Source organism: Lethenteron reissneri, chromosome 66, assembly GCF_015708825.2.
Source record: "Lethenteron reissneri isolate LAM-NWPU_2019-01 chromosome 66, ASM1570882v1, whole genome shotgun sequence".
Lineage (NCBI taxonomy): Eukaryota > Metazoa > Chordata > Hyperoartia > Petromyzontiformes > Petromyzontidae > Lethenteron > Lethenteron reissneri.
The window spans coordinates 4334356-4354090 of NC_083844.1; the positions used below are offsets into that span (position 1 = coordinate 4334356).

Below are 19735 nucleotides of genomic sequence, written 5' to 3' on the forward strand. Positions count from 1 at the left end.
ACAGGGGACAGCAGAATCCAACTCACCCTGTAACGGAAAGTGTAATATTCATCACATTGCATTCAAACCAATTATTTTAATTGTATGTTTGTGATACTGCATTGCCAGTATTTCATTGGCATAGATTAAAAAAAACATTTATAAATAACACTGCTCTAAAAGGGGAACAAGTATAACCCGTAAAAACAAAGTTTTTCACTATACTGTAAATCCTTTATATGCGTGGCGGCTAGAGTCCTCTCGTCCTCTGGCTTGAGATGGCTGCCATATATGGGTCAGATGATTATCTGCAGTATTAAACAATTGGTAATTAAATATTTAATTTGTTTTCCCTAAATAGTGTAAAATTTTGGGAAAAAAATTTCACGAACATTAATTGTCACGCACAACGAGTCTGTGTGGAAAATGTCAGCTCGATTGGATCACGGGAAGTGGGTTAAAAAACGACCGAAAGATTTGCACGGTCGTAAGCGCGCAAGCGAACTTAATACAAAGGATTTAAAAATAAATAACGTTTGGGCAATGGCCCTTCTTCACCTACGTGTTATAAAGAACATCATTGACCAAAATATCATATAGAATATATTACGTGTATATTTTTTTCTTTTAGGACAGATTTTGACTGTTGATTTATTATCAGAGCTGGAATTTATCCAAATTAAGTGCAGAAGCAAATTCATGACTTGGGTTTCTATGCAGTCATTGTTGACTGGGTTGAGCCCAGTTTTAAACACAGGCATCTGCCCAGATAAAAACCCGGGCACTCCGTTAGGTCTTAGATCTATCGCTGCTTCTGTCATTCCATTCATTTGTGTGTCTGTCCACCTAGTAGTCTGCCTATTGATTAAATATGTTCTCAACATGTGCCTCTTTCTACAGGAATTGTTTCAAGAAACCCGATTCCACACAGCAAACTGGGCAAGTATTAATTCCTCTAATCTGCTTGTCTCATCCATTAAAATAGCTGTCCCTCACCATGTCTCATAGTTCTGGGGATGCATATCTCCTCTGAGTTCCAATGTCGAGGCATTGGATGATGAGTGACCAAGCGTCTTCCCCTAGAGCCCTCAGACTATGGGACTCTCTTCCACGAGATATCAGGATCTCTGTGCACATGGTGACGAGATGTTCACTACCTCTCCTGGTATACATGAGGTCGTGGGTTCGATGCCGACCCTGACGCCTGTTGTATATTTGAAGTTTGTATGCTCTCCCCGTGGTCAAGTGGATTTATCTCTGAGTCCTCTGTTTTTTCCCTAGAACATTTGGAAGCATGCATTGGGAGTATTTGGCTGCTATACATTTCCACATGATAAGCTACTTTGTTGAGCTATCATTCGTGGGAAGGTTACTTCTAAAAAAAAATCTATATAGGTCAGTGGAACTTATCTGGTAAAATACAAATCTTTATAGTTTCTATACTTCCATTGATGCAATTATGAGTTTATTCAGAAAATGGGTTAACATTTTTTTGATGAGTTTTCTTCTGTGTCTTATGCAGCATTTGAGATGATCGACATGTTTTGTAATAATAACAAAAGTGTGATACTGTACAAAACTAATAATGTTTGAGTCGTGGGCATATAAATAATAATTCAAATTAATAATGCGAATTCCATCCTAGGATCCCAATGCGTAACGCATGAAAAGCAGGAAACAAAAACATAACCAGGGAAAACAACCAAACTAAAGAGGGAAGGCCAGTTTAAAGAGATGGGTTTTCAAAGCAGACTTAAATATCCATAATACAGGTTTGTTTTGGGTTAAATTGCGTAAATATATAAATGTGTCGTTAAAATCACCACCACCCAACACAGCCAATTAGTAAGGTTTGTTACATAAACAGAACATGCCAATTCGTTACAACATTTTCAATCTGAGTATGACGTTTCGCCAGTAATTACAACTAGCGTCATCAAGCGACAGCCAGATTTGTGGAGAAATCCTGTTTCGTTCCATAAATAGAGGGGTAGATGTGATGACATCACTTGTGAGTTCTTATTTGGTTATTTCGGTTAAGTCACGTCTAAAGATAAAATAATAAATTAAATTAAATAATAGCATACGACGTTTCGATTGCAACACACGCAATCATAATCAGGTATAATGAAATAGCGACATAAAATCTAACCAGAAAACTATAGACAGACATATTAGCAGACAGATATCACCAAGATAAATAGAGAGCATAGAGAGAGCAACACAGGTTAGATTTTATGTCGCTATTTCATTATACCTGATGATGATTGCTTGTGTTGCAATCGAAACGTCGTATGCTATTATTTTATTTTATTTATTATTTTATCTTTAGACGTGACTTAACCGAAAGAACCAAATAATAATTCCTGCAGTCACGAAAGTTCTAAAATTAAGATTGTGAGTTCTTCTTGAGTGAAGTGGGGGAGGGGGGTAATGAATGCAAAAAAATGCAATTGATATGCATTGCCATTTGGGTTATTCATATGGTAATCAACGTACATTATGCAAGCACAATATGCAAGCCCATTTTTCTTGTACCTACTGTCGATTGTGTGCACTAAAAGAGCAGTATCTGTTATTGTCTGTGTAACGGGTTCCGGAGACACTTGTAGAGGTAACTTCTTTATTACAATACAACACTCCAACAGTCCTGATACTCTGTTACAGCCTAGGTACACAGCCTAGCTACACAGCCTCGATACTCTAGATACTCTACTCTGGCTACGCTCGCCCTCACAAGGTCGTAGAGTCGGGAGTTCCAGAGTCCCACCACTGGCTCTCACAGCATCCCAGGGTCTTCAGATGGCTGGTCGTGGGTCTTGGGTCTTGAGTTACAACTGGGCCCCGATCGTCCAGGGAGCTCTCCTTTTATGCCTGGTCCAACGAGGGGTGGGGCCGTGTGCGCCACCAGACATCCCACAGAGCACACACAGCCCCCCCCGTTGGCGGCGCCCAGGGGATTAAGCGCCTGGGAACTCAACGCCTGGCGCCCAGAGGCTTAAGCGTCTGGACCCCCTGGGAACCCAGCGCCTGGCGCCCAGAGGCTTAAGCGTCTGGACTCGCCTGGGATCCCAGAGCCCCCAGCAGCCCCTCCCTTCTTATGTCACTACATTACCCCCCTCTACGTAGCCTCCAGCCGTCCCGGCTGTCAATAATTAGAAAGTTTAAATTAACGAAAGGGAGAGAGAGGAAAAAAATATGCGAGCCTCAACAGGAAAAGAAAAGAGAACAAGAAAGCAACCATAAAAACCATATCCAACATGTACAACTCTACACTATATACAAGCATCAATCAACAAAAAGGTGAAGCAATGACACGTGAACAAACGACCCGCGGCACACCTAGCCCTCCTCGGGATCCGCATAGAAAACGGGGAATTAACAACAACAAATATACAGATTCCGACGCGTTGGATGCACAACCAACACCGGTAATCGAACCGAAATCACACAACCACCGCATGGATGGCAGGGATCCACACCACTCTGCCAGCCTCCCATCAGTCAGGTGGAGAGAAGGCGAAGACCAACATGTCGAGCATCCCTCTACACACACTTATCCGGACGTCTGTCTATGTCCCGGGTCGAGAAGTCGTAGTTCAGGGCCGACCCATGTACTGGGCAAAGAAGTCGCACTTCAGGGCTGCTCCAGTATCTACATTTTTAAATATATATATAAAATTTACATGACAACCAAAATAAATCTTCCTGCTCCTGTCCATAAATGGTGGCCGCACACGCGAACCGCATCTCCAAGGCATCCCGTGCTTGCGTCCCAGCAGCCCTCAATGAGGACCACCACCGACATTACATGTCAACCGTTTGCACCCCCCGCCTTTCCAACGTGGCGTCTCCATCCTAAACCCGCGCACGTCGGCCATATCGGGGGGGACTTCAACCCAGTCTCTCTCCAAGACTCGCATCGCAGCATATAGCTGTACCGACCGATCTGAGACCCAACCTCTCTCCAAGACTCGCATCGCAGCATATAGCTGTACCGACCGATCTGAGACCCAACCTCTCTCCAAGACTCGCATCACAGCATATAGCTGTACCGACCGAACTGAGACCCAACCTCTCTCCAAGACTCGCATCGCAGCATATAGCTGTACCGACCGATCTGAGGCCCAACCTCTCTCCAAGACTCGCATCGCAGCATATAGCTGTACCGACCGATCTGAGACCCAACCTCTCTCCAAGACTCGCATCGCAGCATATAGCTGTACCGACCGATCTGAGACGACCCATTGTTCACTCCCTGCACAACATGCACCCTAACAACTAAGGAATACAGTCCCAACGTAACGGGACAACTACACCTGAACACCACGAATCTCCAGCCCACCGTTTCAACGCGCCTCGGAGTGTTTCAATCTCCGGGCCGTCAGGGCGAGCCTAGTGCTCCAGACGTACCACGGAGGGTCTCAACCTCCGGGCCGTCAGGTCAAGCCGTCAGCTATTCCATGACGGGACCACACTCTCCGAGCCCTGTGAGCGCACAGCCCACTAGGCTAGACATGCCACGGAGTGTTTCAATCTCCGGGCTGTCAGGTCAAGCCGTCAGCCATAGCATGACGGGACCACACTCTCCGAGCCATGTGAGCACACAGCCCACTAGGCTAGACATGCCACGGAGTGTCTCTATCTCCGGGCTGTCAGGTCAAGCCGTCAGCCATAGCATGACGGGACCACAACTCTCGTGTTAGACACGCAACACCCGCTGGGACATCCTAGTCAGGATCTGCACCCCAAGATATTTGAGAGCCAGCATGACAATTCCAATCCTTGGCAGCATGTCACCATCTCAAGATAAATGCCCCATACAGTATATACATCGTTGACAATGACAGCACAAGCTATACATTAACAATCACGAACAAAGCTCAATATAAACCATACATTGTTAACAATCACAAGCAAAGTTTCGCACACACATTGACAACACTCACGGGCGAAGCTCCACACAGTTTACCCAACAACAGTCACGACTCCCCGACGACAACGAAGAAAATGGCAACAAAAAAATCATTAATCCGGAGCGTGAAGTGTAAATGTACGAAGTGTCAGGGGCCTGGTCTCCCGACCTCCAACCTTTGGCCAGAGCAGCAAAGGCGGCGACCAGCGTGTCGCTCCATGTGCCGGCCCCGGCGCTGGTAACAGTAAGAATGGCGCCCTCACTGTCCGGTCGCAGCGCTGATGACGCGGTATGCTAGGTTGCCAACAGCTGTCACCCGGCGGTGAGGGACGCAGCGCTGATGACGCGGCGTTGCTAGGTTGCCAACAGGTGTCACCCGGCGGTGAGGGACGCAGCGCTGATGACGCGGCGTCGTCGGGTTGGCACACGCTGGGCCCGGAAGTGACGTCGCTCCCAGCGGTCACTGCTCCTCTGGTGGAAGTGATGTCATTCCCGGAAGTATCCCTCACATCCGTGGGGGGAATGGCGGCGGCGGGCTCGGGCGAGCGCCGCGCCTCCTCTCTCCCTCCCGCCATCGGCCGCGAGCACCGCAGCTCGCCCAGGAGGGAGGCGGTGGCGCAGAGCAGCTCTGCGAGGCGAAGCAGCGCCTCCTCCATCTCTGCTCCCGACGCTGGAAAGGGGACGGTCGGCGGAGCAGACAGCTGCTCAGCAGGCGGTGCGGCGTTGTTGTCGGCCGGCGGTGCAGCGTCGCTGTCGGCCGGCGTTGGCCGCCCCATCGCTGCCTGCTCCTCTTCATCGCCGTCAGGACTGAAGGTACGTGGCTTACTTCTTGTCTCTATAGCCACTTCTGACGCCAAATGTAACGGGTTCCGGAGACACTTGTAGAGGTAACTTCTTTATTACAATACAACACTCCAACAGTCCTGATACTCTGTTACAGCCTAGGTACACAGCCTAGCTACACAGCCTCGATACTCTCGATACTCTACTCTGGCTATGCTCGCCCTCACAAGGTCGTAGAGTCGGGAGTTCCAGAGTCCCACCACTGGCTCTCACAGCATCCCAGGGTCTTCAGATGGCTGGTCGTGGGTCTTGGGTCTTGAGTTACAACTGGGCCCCGATCGTCCAGGGAGCTCTCCTTTTATGCCTGGTCCAACGAGGGGTGGGGCCGTGTGCGCCACCAGACATCCCACAGAGCACACACAGCCCCCACCGTTGGCGGCGCCCAGGGGATTAAGCGCCTGGGAACTCAATGCCTGGCGCCCAGAGGCTTAAGCGTCTGGACTCGCCTGGGATCCCAGAGCCCCCAGCAGCCCCTCCCTTCTTATGTCACTACATCTGTTCAACGGTAATCCCCACTGAAGTATGGTGGCCTGCATAGGCATGCACTTAAACAATGTATTATTTGATAATTTGCTTCCAAACCGCACTTAGTCTGTAGCTATCTGTAAGGTTACAATTATTTATATATTTTTAAATTTCGATATATTCTCTAATTAGTCTTGGCCGGTAGTAACTAGTTTTTCACAGAAATTCAACATTATCAAAATCAATTGAGTGTCCGTGTTGGCACGCATGTTCTATTGTTTCGTTCCGTAAATAGAGGGGTAGATGTGATGACATCACATGTGGAAAGTGGAGGGGGGGGATATAAATAACAATGGGTATCCATTGCCAGTTGGGTTATTGATATGGTAATCAACGTACTTTATTATGCACATTATGCAAGCATGCCCAGTACATTGCTCTGCCCCATATATTGCTCGGAATCCCAACCAGTAAGGTGTTGCAGTAGTCGAGTTGGGATAACACAAAAGCATGGACCTCTTCAGGTCAGCAGGTGACAGGAAGCAATACATTCTGGCAATATTTCTAGCTGGAAGAAGGAAATTTTAACCACCTTAGATTTATGTGCTTGAAAGGACAATGCTTGGTCAAATTGAACACCAAGGTTTCTGACCTGTAATGTGGGACTCATCTCGTGACTATCAATCAAGTTTGACGCAACCATGAATTCACTACTGTTAGTGATGCAGAGTCTGGTCATAATCGGATATAAATTTGAGTATCATCTGCATTGCAATGGTAGGTTAAGGGAAAATGTTGGAGCAGAATACCCACTGATGTCATGTAGATGCAAAAAAGTGATGGGCCAAGCACAGATTTAAGCAGAACACCACAGAGAACCGTTCTAATTGGTAACTTGCAACCATACTTTGTGGGGAAATGCTAATGTTTATTTAAGTAAGAATGGAACCACAACAAAGCTATGCCAGAGATCCCCATTGAAACTTCCAGTTGCTCAAGGAGAACCCCAGGATCAATAGAGTTAAATGGTGCGCTCAGATATAGCAAAATTAGGAGGCTGACAAAGCCTTTATCTGTTGACGAAAGTAAATAATTGACCACCCTTAACAGAGTAGTCGCAGTGCTATGAGCTGGTCTGAACCCCGATTGAAAGTGGTCAAATATATCGTTTGAGGCCAGGTGCAGATGTAAACGAGTGACCACAGCTCGTTCCAGAATTTTAGACAAATGCAGAAGGTTTAATATTGGGCGAAATTTTTCCAGTAGCTCATGATCAAGACCCAGCATTTTTAAAAGTAGGGTGACCGCAGCCATCTTAAAAATGTCAGGAACTGTGCCGGTTTTAAGGGAACTATTAAAAAGACCGAGGATAAACGGCCTCAGTATAACAGCATGATCCTGTAACAGCCTAGAAGGGAAGGGATCCGGTGGACAGCTGTCGAAAGACAGCAAATATGGAGATGACTTCCATAGTTGAAATTGCGGGAAAGTCAGTCAACAATGTCCCCTTCAACTGAGCTGGAGGTAAGTAGGAAAGAGAGGGAAGAGAGCGAAAGTAAGTATCATGAAATAACAGCTGAATTTGGATGCAGAAATCAGCAGAGGAGTGGGAGATTACATTTGGTTCCTGTTTCAAAAGTGTATTGATACAGGAAAATAAGGTCTGAGGATTGTTATCCCTATTTGCAATACAACCAGCAATGTAGGAGGATTTCGCCAAGGCAATGTTGTTATGGTAAGTAATAAACTGTTCTTTAAATATTTTATGAATAGTGAGGCTGGACTTTCTCCAAGCACGTTCTGCTATACGGACAGAAGATCATTGTGCCCTCAATGTTGCAGTGTACCCTGGCAAAGGGCGATTATAAGATATCCAACAGGTTCAGAGGGGTGACAAATGATCCAGGATATTGTTGATGAGCTTCTTCACCGGAAAGCTCACTCTCATCAGCTAGTGGAGAACTCGATATGGCATCTGTGAGAGAGGCCGTGGTGATATATATTATTTTGCCAACTGAAATTCTATTTTTAATGGACGGACCAGGTGGGGTTAAAGATATATCAAAGAGGACCAAAAAGTGGTCTGATATTCCTAGTTCCACCACAGTCAGTTCAGATAATGAAAGCCCAAGGGAACAAACCAAATCTAAAGTACATCCACCAGACTGTGTTGGCTTTTTGACATGCTGGATGAAAAAGAGTCAACGAAGGCCAAAAAGTCCCTGGCATGATGTCTGGATGGTGTATCAACATGAACATTTTTGTCACCAATTATGGGAATTTGTTCAGAATGAACACACACGACTGAGAGGAACACAGAAAACTCTGAATGGAATGTAGAAATAAATCTTGGAGGGCAATATAGTAATATTAATAATTTACAGGTGGGAACAAATTGGCCTCTGGTCTAATGCTAGGTGCTCAAATGACTGGAACATTGGCAATGGGACAGGTTTTACAATTGCAGAATTTCAAGTAAATAAAGCCAGGCCACCACCTCTACCTGATAACTGTGGTTTCTCACAAAAAGAGAAATAAGATGGAGTTGCCTCGTTCTGTGAAAAAAAGTCAAGAGGCCTTTATCAGGCCTCAGTCAGACATAGGTAGTCAAGACAGTGGTCTGTCAAAAGTGTGTTTACTACAAACATCTTACATGAGATATAACATACATCATTAATGCAGGCCCCAACGGGCAATGAATAGAAGACATACCAATGGAAATGGTAGGACTATGACAAACAGATCCGATGTTGTGACCTGATTTGCGAGTGAACTGGTGATTTTGCTACGACCAAGCCCGATTATGAACATAGGGCGATCGCCTGAGAATAACCAGGGAATGACAGTCAGGACAATTGTGCATAACGAGATCGAAAAACAGCACAAACTCAATAATACATATCTAGGGTACAGAGGTATCGTAATATCAGACTGCTGTCATCATGTACATCAATCTACTAGCGATGTTTGTAAACAGATAAGGCAGAAATTAGTACAGCCAGTGTGATATCCAAACGATGAAGGGCCACAGCCATTCAAAACAATGTAGGGGTGGGTCACAAGAAGCAGAAAGTGGACAACCGACGCAGACCCAAAAAAACATAAGACCACAGAGTTCTAGAATCTGAAGAAATTGCTGTGGCTACCCAGTAAACAACCCAGATAGGACAATGGGTGGCAAAAATGGCAGCCACGTGATGCAACACCTGCGACTTTGTTGATTGACAGAGCATGACAACCAAGCAGCTCTGAGCTGACCAGTCAGTCACTGTAGGGGGAGTCACTGGGGCCAATGGCATCCAATGCCGCATCCAGGCCTATTCAGGCCGCAGAATGATGGCTGCAGCAAGCAACACAGCTAAAGCAGGCAATGTTACGGCCATACAAAAACAGGGCCCTAGCTTAACCACTTGCAGGCTCCATCCCAATATGATCCCAGCAAACGCCAACACAGATGTGGCAGCTAAAGCAGCAGGCCATCTGCACGATGAACAAACAGCCTGAAGGCCAAAGCCCGGGTGGAGAGACAGCACTGGTGGTGGAGGCAGCAGCTACACATGTGCCAGATCTTTACCTTTCCCCGACGGTGCCAGACGGCTCAAACAAAGCCAGGCAGCCACATAATGATGGTCAGCCAACGTGGTGAGCCGGCAGTCACCACAGCCAATCCAGAACCGAAGCCCGGGCTGGACAGGTGAGAAAGGCAGAAGCAGTGAAGACAAGAACAAGCCCCACCATGTCCTGGATAGTGTCAAATGGCAGGCACCACCGGTAATGTAGCAGTAGGCACGCCAGTCGAATCGCTGACCGCAGATGCTAAGGATCAAGCTCATAACAGGCCAGGCCAACGAGGCAGACAACCGCAGGGCCACCTCACTCGGATATGAGCCGCTGTAGTTGCCTCCCGAAGTGATTGTTACAGCTGGGATGGCCACAGATGCACCGGCCACACCAGTGCCCGTGGACAAACAGATGAAAAAGAATAGCTGCATCAACAGCCGCAACGACAGTCACAGACACCACAACCAACCAAGAACCATAGCCCCAGTCGACAGCGGCAACAGTGCCCGGGACAGCGACAAGTCGGTAGAAAATAAAGAAGAACATAAAACCCTACACTCCCTGTGTGCTTCTGTGAATGTGTTATGAGATATGTGCATGTGTTGACATGTCATTTAGTGTCCATGTGATTGGTTTAATATGTAAGTGCGTGAGTGTTGTGTACGCAAAAACAAAATGTTAATGTACGTGTACCAGTGTAAAGGAGTGTGCTATAATCTTATTGTGTACTAGCGGTGAGTACCCGGCGTTGCCCGGGCGAAAAAGGCAGACACATGTAGTTACACACGCAAATCCATTGATACACAAAATTAGAGTTACACGCACAAATGGACTCTCACATACATACATAGACTGAACAACAACCGCCATTCGCCACTAAGTGGGGGTGACGTCACAACAACGCTTGTGCCAGGCTATGTGCACATTGAGGCCATGTGAAGTGTCGAGCGCCCGCTGGCAAGAGGTCACGGGGCAAACCCAGATGGCACAGGTCGACTGACTGAGACGACTGGCTGATGCAGCACCTGTGGCCCCTACTGTGGCAACTTTCTGTGCTTTAGCCACCCGGCGCTCCACTCGTTGTTGTGAGCGTCGCTCCTCCGCCCTCCGTTGTTGTTGGAGGGTGACTGCCTCCAACTGGCCAGTAGCGTCTTTCAGGAGCCTCCTCCACAGTGGCCGATCTTGACATGGCTGGTACCAGTCATCCGCAAGTGGACTCAGCTCCAAGTCTTCCTGTAGCACATAACTCCCAATGTCTTCTCCAGCCCGTGCCTTACCCGTTTAGCCCCCTCGATCCGGCGGAACAAAAGCTGTTTAGGCATGTGGTGGCTGGCCATGCGGGCTACATGACTCAGGCAACGCAGCCTTGCCTGCCGGAGGTCACCGATAGGACTTTGTCCACATCTTTCAAGGATTTGTGAGCTCCTCACACAATGCAGCCTGGTTAAAGCCAGGATGGATCGTAGGCAGTCCAGCCTAAATGTTTCTAACTGGCGAAGATGTTCCATTAAGGGGGTCCAAGTTTCGCAAGCGTAGAGAAGGGAGGGAATGACCGTGGCCGAGAACACCTGAAGCTTCGTACGGAGTGATAGACCAGGTAGCTTCCACACAGCGTTACGCAGCCAATAAAAAGATACTCCAGCTCGACTGATTCGGAGTGAGACCTCTGCTGTTAAACCGGAGCCGGTCATTAGCACACTGCCCAGGGAAACTCTCCACTGTCTCCACAACTGGCCCATCACCAATTGGGAGTTGTGGGGGTGGAGTGTCCGATGGTACAAAATAGCCAGGCAGGTGCTTAGCTATGGTTGGGCTGATGGTAAGGCGCCACCTGTTGGTGGCAAGCTCCAGGTTCAGCAGCAGCACCTGGAACTCCTCCGAGTGAGCAGCCATTAGCAGATCATCGGCATACATAACGTGGTTGAGCAATAGGGAGCCATCCCTTGACCGCACCCGGGCATTGATCAGCCTCCCATTGTATCTGTAGCAGATGGGAATTCTTCCGGTACAGTCATTGAAGGCTCGACGAACTACGTGGTCCAATGTGGAAGCCAGAGGACATCCCTGTTGCACCCCAAGGTGTAAAGGGAATTGCTCTGACTCACGGCCATGTAGTTAAGACGCGGGGCTGCTCACCATCATGAAGGTCCTTAAGGATGGTGATGAGTGGGTTCGGGACTCGGAAAGCACGAAGAGCAACCCAGAGGCCAGGCCTACTGATGGTATCATAGGCCTTGAGCAGGTCAATAAAGCACACGCATGGACTAAGATACACACATGGACCTACAGACACGCAAATAAATGAAGTTACACTGACTAACATGGAGGAATGCACACACAGCGACTAACACACACGCACATGGACTGAGACACACAAACACATCGACTTACATACACACACACATATGGACTCACACATACATAGACATGTATTTGAGATACGCACACATGGAGTTACGCACACATATCGACGTACACACATACAGCGACACACACACATACACCGACTCGCACACAGCAATACATGGACTAAAATACACATTGACGTAAACACACATATGTACTCACACACACACACACATATGCACTAAGATACACACACATGAACTTACACATACATAGACTGACACACACATAGCCCTACACACACATACACATATGGACTGTGACACACAGATATATACTTTAGATACACAGACATGGATTAACACACATATGGACTAACACACAGACGCATTTACTTACACACACATCGAGTGACACACACATGTATAGACTTACACACACATGTGGACTAACACACACATATGGACTGATATACACATCGACGTACACGTACACAGATCTACTGACACACACACATGGACTAACACACACACATAAACACTTTTGACGTTGTCCGTTCGAAAAAGACACCCACATGGAGTGAAAGACACGCATGGCTCTACACGCACACACATATGGACTCAAAGACACACACATGGACTCACACACACACACATCGACGGGCACAGCAATCCCCGATGATGGCACAGCTATCAGTATCGCAGTACTACGTATGAGTAAATAGCGTGACGTGAGCGATGGAAACAATAGAAATGCATTGAAGAAATAAGCAGAAATCACAGACTGGCAGTAGACCGTGGCAGCGTTATAAAAGCGCATCAAAAAAAGGGGAAATTGAGCAACCCAAAAATGCAAAAAGAGTTTTGTGTACACAAACATTATTATTGTAACATGTCAACTCGTTTCATAATGGTAAACAATGAACCTGAGTAGTTATCTTCACAAAAACAGAATTATTGTAACATCTGTGAACTTGTTTCATAATGGTAAACAATGAAGCTGAGTTTTTATCTGCACACAAACATTATTATTGTAATGTTTGTCAACTAAAGTGTTTAACAATAATAAACAACGGACTTGAGTTGCTAGCGTAAGAAGCAAGGAAATTTGTACTTAGCATAGGCGTGTTGAGGCCTTGTGCGATGCGTAGCCCCCGTCCTGGCGTACATTGGCGAGGCGCGGAGTTGGCACGTTGCCAGGCTAGGGGCTGGGCCGCTACCCCCTCTCCAACATCCGCCGCCCGTGCAAGAATAATGCTATGTAAGGAGTAAAATATTATTATCTACGGAGTCTGTAGTATAAACTGAACGCATCGTGTTGGGGGGGGGCGAAGAGGACATGACACTGTGAAGAAATATCCGCAGCGTCATGTGTGTACGTGTTGACTGTAAAACGCGTAAAGAAAATGTCTCCCGTGAGCTGGAGCAAACGAGCAGCACTTGGCAGGGTCCGCTCCCCCCCCCCACGCAATTGGCGTCACTTGGTACAGTCGATGTCCTGCAATAAGTAAATAATGAATAATAGAAACGGCACAAATGTGTTAATTAAACTACTTTAAAGTGTACGGACGGGGAAACGGAATAGCCTATACCCACCACGGGGCTTAGGGCGTGCCGCCTGGCAAATTATTTCAGTGTTAAACACCACCGTCCGAGAGCCAAATCCCCCGCAAGCGCGAGCGCACGGAGACTTTTATATAGAAGAAAGAAGAAAAGAAGATAAGCACACGCTGATAGAATGCTCTCCAACAGCTTGTATAGGCTATATGGGGAAATCCAACGTGTTTTGTAAGGAATGTACAAGTGTTCATGTGTACATACAGTATATGTTAAGCCTGGTTGAATGTAAGGATACAGGTGTTAGTGGGTGTTTAATGCTTAAGCAATAGTTAATGCATATGCTTTCTAGTGTAAATGTGTGTTTTAATGCTTGAGTGCAGGTGATATTGATTGTGTGATATTTAAGCACTATGTGTTATAATGTGAAGTGTATTTAATGTATGCTTGAAATTACAGTGCATATGTGAAGGTGAGTATATTCATGTGTGATGTTAGTGTAATGTATGGATATCTGTATGGCTCCTGGCAAGAATAGGCTGCATGTGCCGATACTAACAGGAAGGCCACGCAGCTGAATTGTGATTAAACGTAAAAAATGCAACCTAATAAGAATAATAACTGTTTACTTAAGAACCAAAGGGAACCAAAGAGTAAAGAAAATATAGATGAAAGAAAGAAACCGTAGAAGCGGGAGTGGCAGCAAGCACCGACCTACCCCACTTCCTACAAAATATCAAGAATCCTCAGCATGGTTTGGTGTCACTTTGCCAACTTGCAGTGGCCCGCAGTCATTAATTACAGAGGAGGGTGAAGTTGTTAATATCGTTCGCATTGTTGTTCGCATTGTTAAATTATTTCTAGCATGAGCGGTGGAATTATTCACGTGGTGGTGTCTTCAGACGTGAAGGCGCTGGCTCACCCAAGGCATATGGATGCTGCTGGATGCTTCTAGATGCCACCCACGCACCTCAGTTTTTGTTCAGCCTGCGTACCCATCTCAAGTGTTATCACGGACTGTGCTTTACCCCTATATTATATTATTTATCATAACGCGATTTTTCCATAACACGGTGTTCTTCATGAACACAACTATCGTGTTTATAGGAGAACATACCGCGTGTATGTTTCACTTATTTCACACCGTACGTAGCCAACCGTGCTCATCGGAGGTGTGGAATGCAAATAATGGACTGTACTTGAGATATTGAGCATTGGATTTGTCTTAGAGTGGTTGTAGTCAGGGCTGAAAATGAGTAAGAAGTTAGTGGGGGAACTCGTGCATTAATCCCCCGACCCCACAAGATCTGAGGACGAGGTGCGGGGGTAGGACAACAAACTAACACAAACAGCAGTTCTAATAGACAATCGCGTGTCAATGTAGATCATTTAAAAGTTAATAGCTCCAGTGGCTTCCAAAACAATGTGATTTTGTAGATAGCAATTTTGGAAACACTAAAAAGGTCTAGAAAACTTTAATTTTGCAAGTCACAATTGGAGGCCAGGAGTTTCCATTGATATAAACTATCTTAGTTGACACCTCTCGACAAAAGAAAAACACGGTGCAATGCTTTTCTGAAGTGAATAATGAAGTACTGTGATTATATTCCTAAGGTAAAAAAAACTAAAACATATTAACTCAACGGGCATGGAGTGACAAGCGCAATGATTAGTGCGGTTGTGCTTTGAGGTCGGTAGCATCAGTTTTCGCTATCTTTTTGATAACACTACTTTTTGCAGATTGCCTGCATGTGGTAATCAAAAAATGCTCACTGATCCATTTTTATGCCATGTTCTTCTTAAAGCGAAAGAAAAAGGGGCGAGCTTCCGGCTGTACCAGGTGGCATGAAAAAGGATGTTTGTGATGCAAGTCACAAGGTCGAAAATGAATACATGGCTGCTGATGACTGCATTTATGAAGATCTGGACAATAGGTACGTGGACAAACAACAATTGCATCAATTGACACATCATTTGCTATGAGTATAGGTAATCCAATTTTACACGAGTGACAATCATGCTCACCATGGGTGTAAGCATCTAGTTCATGCAATGCATAATTATATGGGTAACATAACTATATGTGTATAATAAGAATCATTTACAGTTTTAAAAATGAATAGAAAATACAAATTTATTGAAGGTAAAATCAAAATGTGACCTGATGTTACTCGTATCACATTCTGATTCAGGCTTAGTCAATTGAAACATCTAAATAGAATTCAACTCGATTTGGTAGCAGGCCTTTCATATCTCACTCTTCCAAAATGCACAAACAAACAAGTGAAAAATACGTCACTATTGAAGTTAATACTCTTTGGTTCTATCGGTAGCAGACCATGCTTTTTAAAACAGTCTGCCTATGCTTTCCCATCTGACGATGGACACTTGTGTTGCGCCCAAAACGTCGTGATTAGTTATGTTTTATACCTACGTGACTTTATCGAAAGAACCAAAGAGTATGGATTCCTGCAGTCACGAAAGCTTCAAATCCATATTGAAGTTAAAGCACTTTCAAAACGCAAAGACGTATAACTATTTAAACAAAGTGAAATAGTATGTTTACATGCCCTAATGTTTAGGAGCCCAAAAGAGCATGAGTTTGAGACGCACTGATCAGTTTTACAAAGTAATTTTAATTCTTACTTTTTAGTAGTATATATGTTGTCTTTTACATGTAATTATTAAATATGCTATTGTTTTTAATGTTAAGTTCGTAACAGTCTGCGCTGCTCTCCAGTTTCCTAGATGAAAAATGGGTTAAGTTTTGCTGGCTCAACAAACGCATCTATACAAATCGAGCGTTTTGCTTCATATTTTATAGTCTAACGTTATATTTAGGCATATCCTTCATTATGATTTACCAGCAGAATCTCGGCCACGGTTTAAAATTCCAAATAAAAAATATCTGAATAGCGAGTTAGCAGCGCTGGTTCGACTATATTTTTATAGGATTTCATAATCTCTGTTGCCTTTCTAAATGCAACAATTAATTTACGTCAGATCAGAATTACAGAAAATTGTTAAAATAACTTTCATTAAAAATACAATTTCTGATGATTTCGATTTTTAATGCACGTTATTATTATTCGCTATTATCATAGTTGTTAATTGTATTGGAATTTCGGGAGAAGTTATTGACATTATTATCAGCTTTCTATTTCGTTTAGATTGTATCTATACTCGTGAGTGGCACATAAAAATAGGTTTTTATTACGATACATGTGGATTGGTTCATCGTGCTCAAACGTTTTTTTTTCATCTTATTTAAGTGAACACCAAGAGGACCACCACTCAGCTGCACCGTCGAAGACGGGAGAAGATGATGTCAAGACCGTGGGCAGTTCCGATCCCACCTATCTCGCCCCCGACAATGTATATGTCAATGTGAAATAGCCATTCAAGTCACTCTCCACCTCCTTCTGTTCGATATAAAAAAAAACAGATCTTATACTGAGTTTAAATACATGAATAAAATATTTCCTGTGCTGGGTTCATGCCAAGGTAAATTTCACCTCGTTCTCAAGGATAATTCATTCGTACCAGGTACAAATTCATCAGGTGTGATAGTGTCATAATGCTCCCCAGCGGGCAGGCATTGCACTTCGAGAACAAAAATAGCTCTTGCAAACACTGCTCTGCCGTTTTGCAGCTGCGCCTATAGATCTGTAAGTGTATGGAGTATCTGTACTGGTCTAAAGGTGCCGATGCAAGTTTAATGGTCTCAGTGGAAATCTATAAGTGTCTTCTTCGAATGGCTGATGTAGGTGTAGAGTAACAACTATAATTTTACGTTGAGGTGGTTGAGCCAGATAATTGTGTCAGATGTAGTGGATTCATCTTCTTGGTTCTTTCGATAAAGTCACGTAGAAGGGAAGTAATAAAATAATAAAAATAAAACATAATAAAACAATTCTCACGACGTTTCGGCCACAACGCAAGCAGCCGTCCTTTTATTACTTCCCTTCTACGTGACTTTACCGAAAGAACCAAGAAGATGAATCCCTGCAGTCACGAAAGCTTTAAATCGAAATGTAGTGGATTGTACTGCTCTGATGATGCTCCCCCCTTCATACTTGTGAATTGGGCATTGAAGAGTCATTCGTTCTGTGGCCTACTCTGGGTGATCCCAGGCACACACTACCGGAGAGATTTATTTTCAATTGTGCTTTAAGTAACCACTTCTGCCATTGTTTGTGTGGATTCGATTTGGGTTTGTGCCCATAATCTTCGTGGAAGATCAAAGCCATGGATCGTCTGCCTCGGGTCTTGAATCTGGGTAAAGGTAGAGACAGGTGGCCTGGACAAAACAAATCCATGGATAATGCCAAATATAACACATCAGGCGAATAAATATATGTATTACTTACCTACATAGTCTATAGGGGGGTGAATCTATAGAGTGTGTTAATCTGTTTTTATTCTTAGTTAAAATGATCGGTTTCATGTCAGACTCATTTGTCGCCACATCGTGACGACCGAGTCATGGACACGCAGGATGGCAGGATCAGTAATAATTAAGCTTGCAAGTAATCGGTCATTTTTCACAATCACGAGAAATGCTAAACCCAAATCCTCTGCAAATTTCGCGTTAAATTTCATACATATTACCCATTGGATGTGTAATAGTACTCTTGTAACATCAATGGCGTGCCACGGTGGGGAGATGTTAACTACCTTGCATGGTATACAGGAGGTCGTGGGCTCGATCCCGACTCTAAAGTGTGTTGTATATTTGCAGCTAGAATCTACATCACACATTTAGAGTATTTGCCTGCTATAAATGTCCACATGATAAGCCATTACGTTGAGCTATCATTTGTGATAACCAGATCGATCGCTTCTTAAAAATAACTATCTCGCTCAGTGGGCCTTGTTTGGTCAAATAAAATAGTTTAGTTTAAGGATCACCATGTATTTACTTGTATTTACCATGCAATTAATATGTATCTATATAATACAGTTGGTTTAAAATTAACCTGTAGGTTTAGTTCTATAACATGTTAAAGTAAAGGGAAGTAAATGAAACACCTTAATTTTATAGGCATGAATTTGTCCCATTAAAATTGTGACTTAATGTCTGAATTTTATACTTCTTTATGACAGGTATTTGGCTATAATCAGGAGCATCTGCTTTCATGTCCTCACACTTTATTGACATCCGCATCAATTTCCGTTTTGTGAGTTTTAGCTGCTAGCAAATTGTTGTTAATCAGAAAATTCACCCTACGAGTCCATTATAAACAGTACATGAGACGTAGTTTGATGTAATCTTAGAAATACAGGAAACCCTCTCCTCTACACATTTTTTTAAAATGAAAAAAAGTATCGTGAAAAGAATATTTCAACACTCGACAATGTTAATAATATTTTACATTTGCAATACTTCCTGTTTAATGCTTGGGTTGATGTAGGGTAACATGAGAGGAAAGGAGGGAGTGTCGTATTACATAATCGGAAAAATCTATACTACAGGAGGAAACCGATAAGGTATAAGGCTCTTTTTCACAGACGTCCAATAGGGGGCGGGTAAGAACGTTACAACAAGCAATGCAAAAATACGATAGGAGTGGAAAGTATAGGGAAGATAAACAGAACTGTGAACCAAACTCCAATTGTCCCATATACGAGATTGCAGATTGCCGTTCTATTCAAGACAATGGGCAAAGGATTTTTTTGTAAGCAGACGGGTTTTCTCATCAGGCGATGCCATTTGACGCGCGAGTTTCCACATGGTGCAACTCATTGCTCGAATGTTTCAAAGCAGTTATCTGTTATTATTTTACGACTACCTCCATGGAATAAACAGTGCTCGTTATTCTTGAACCAACTTCAAATAAAGTGTATAACCTACCGCAAAACTATTGTAAGAAACTTGTGTTTTTTTAATATAGTCCATTTAGTGTAAAAAGCACTTGCTCATACAAAACACACCGATACATCAAACACGTGCACATATACACACGGTGCAATATAAACGTGGTGGGTTGAGGTATATGATGAAGACAATAATAGGCGTTACCCTTTCTGGCATTTTAACGGGTGCTAAAATGTTCAAACACCAAATAGA

The 19735-nt window shown here is 44.3% G+C and overlaps 1 protein-coding gene across 3 annotated transcripts in view; it reads left to right on the forward strand.

Moving 5' to 3' along the window:
* LOC133359832 (receptor-type tyrosine-protein phosphatase beta-like) overlaps window positions 1-19735 on the forward strand; it is a 425084-nt gene that overhangs the window by 83932 nt on the left and 321417 nt on the right. Inside the window, exons 18-20 of one of the 3 annotated variants that reach the window (XM_061578373.1) lie at window positions 880-918; window positions 15471-15599; window positions 16938-19513. The exons of 1 other annotated variant lie outside the window; for it this stretch is intronic. In XM_061578373.1, coding sequence (XP_061434357.1) covers window positions 880-918; window positions 15471-15599; window positions 16938-17061 — 292 coding nt within the window. In that variant the 3' untranslated portion in view covers window positions 17062-19513. Of the gene's footprint in view, window positions 1-879; window positions 919-15470; window positions 15600-16937; window positions 19514-19735 lie in introns of those variants that run through there. One more of the 3 variants, XR_009757187.1, reaches the window with a different exon arrangement.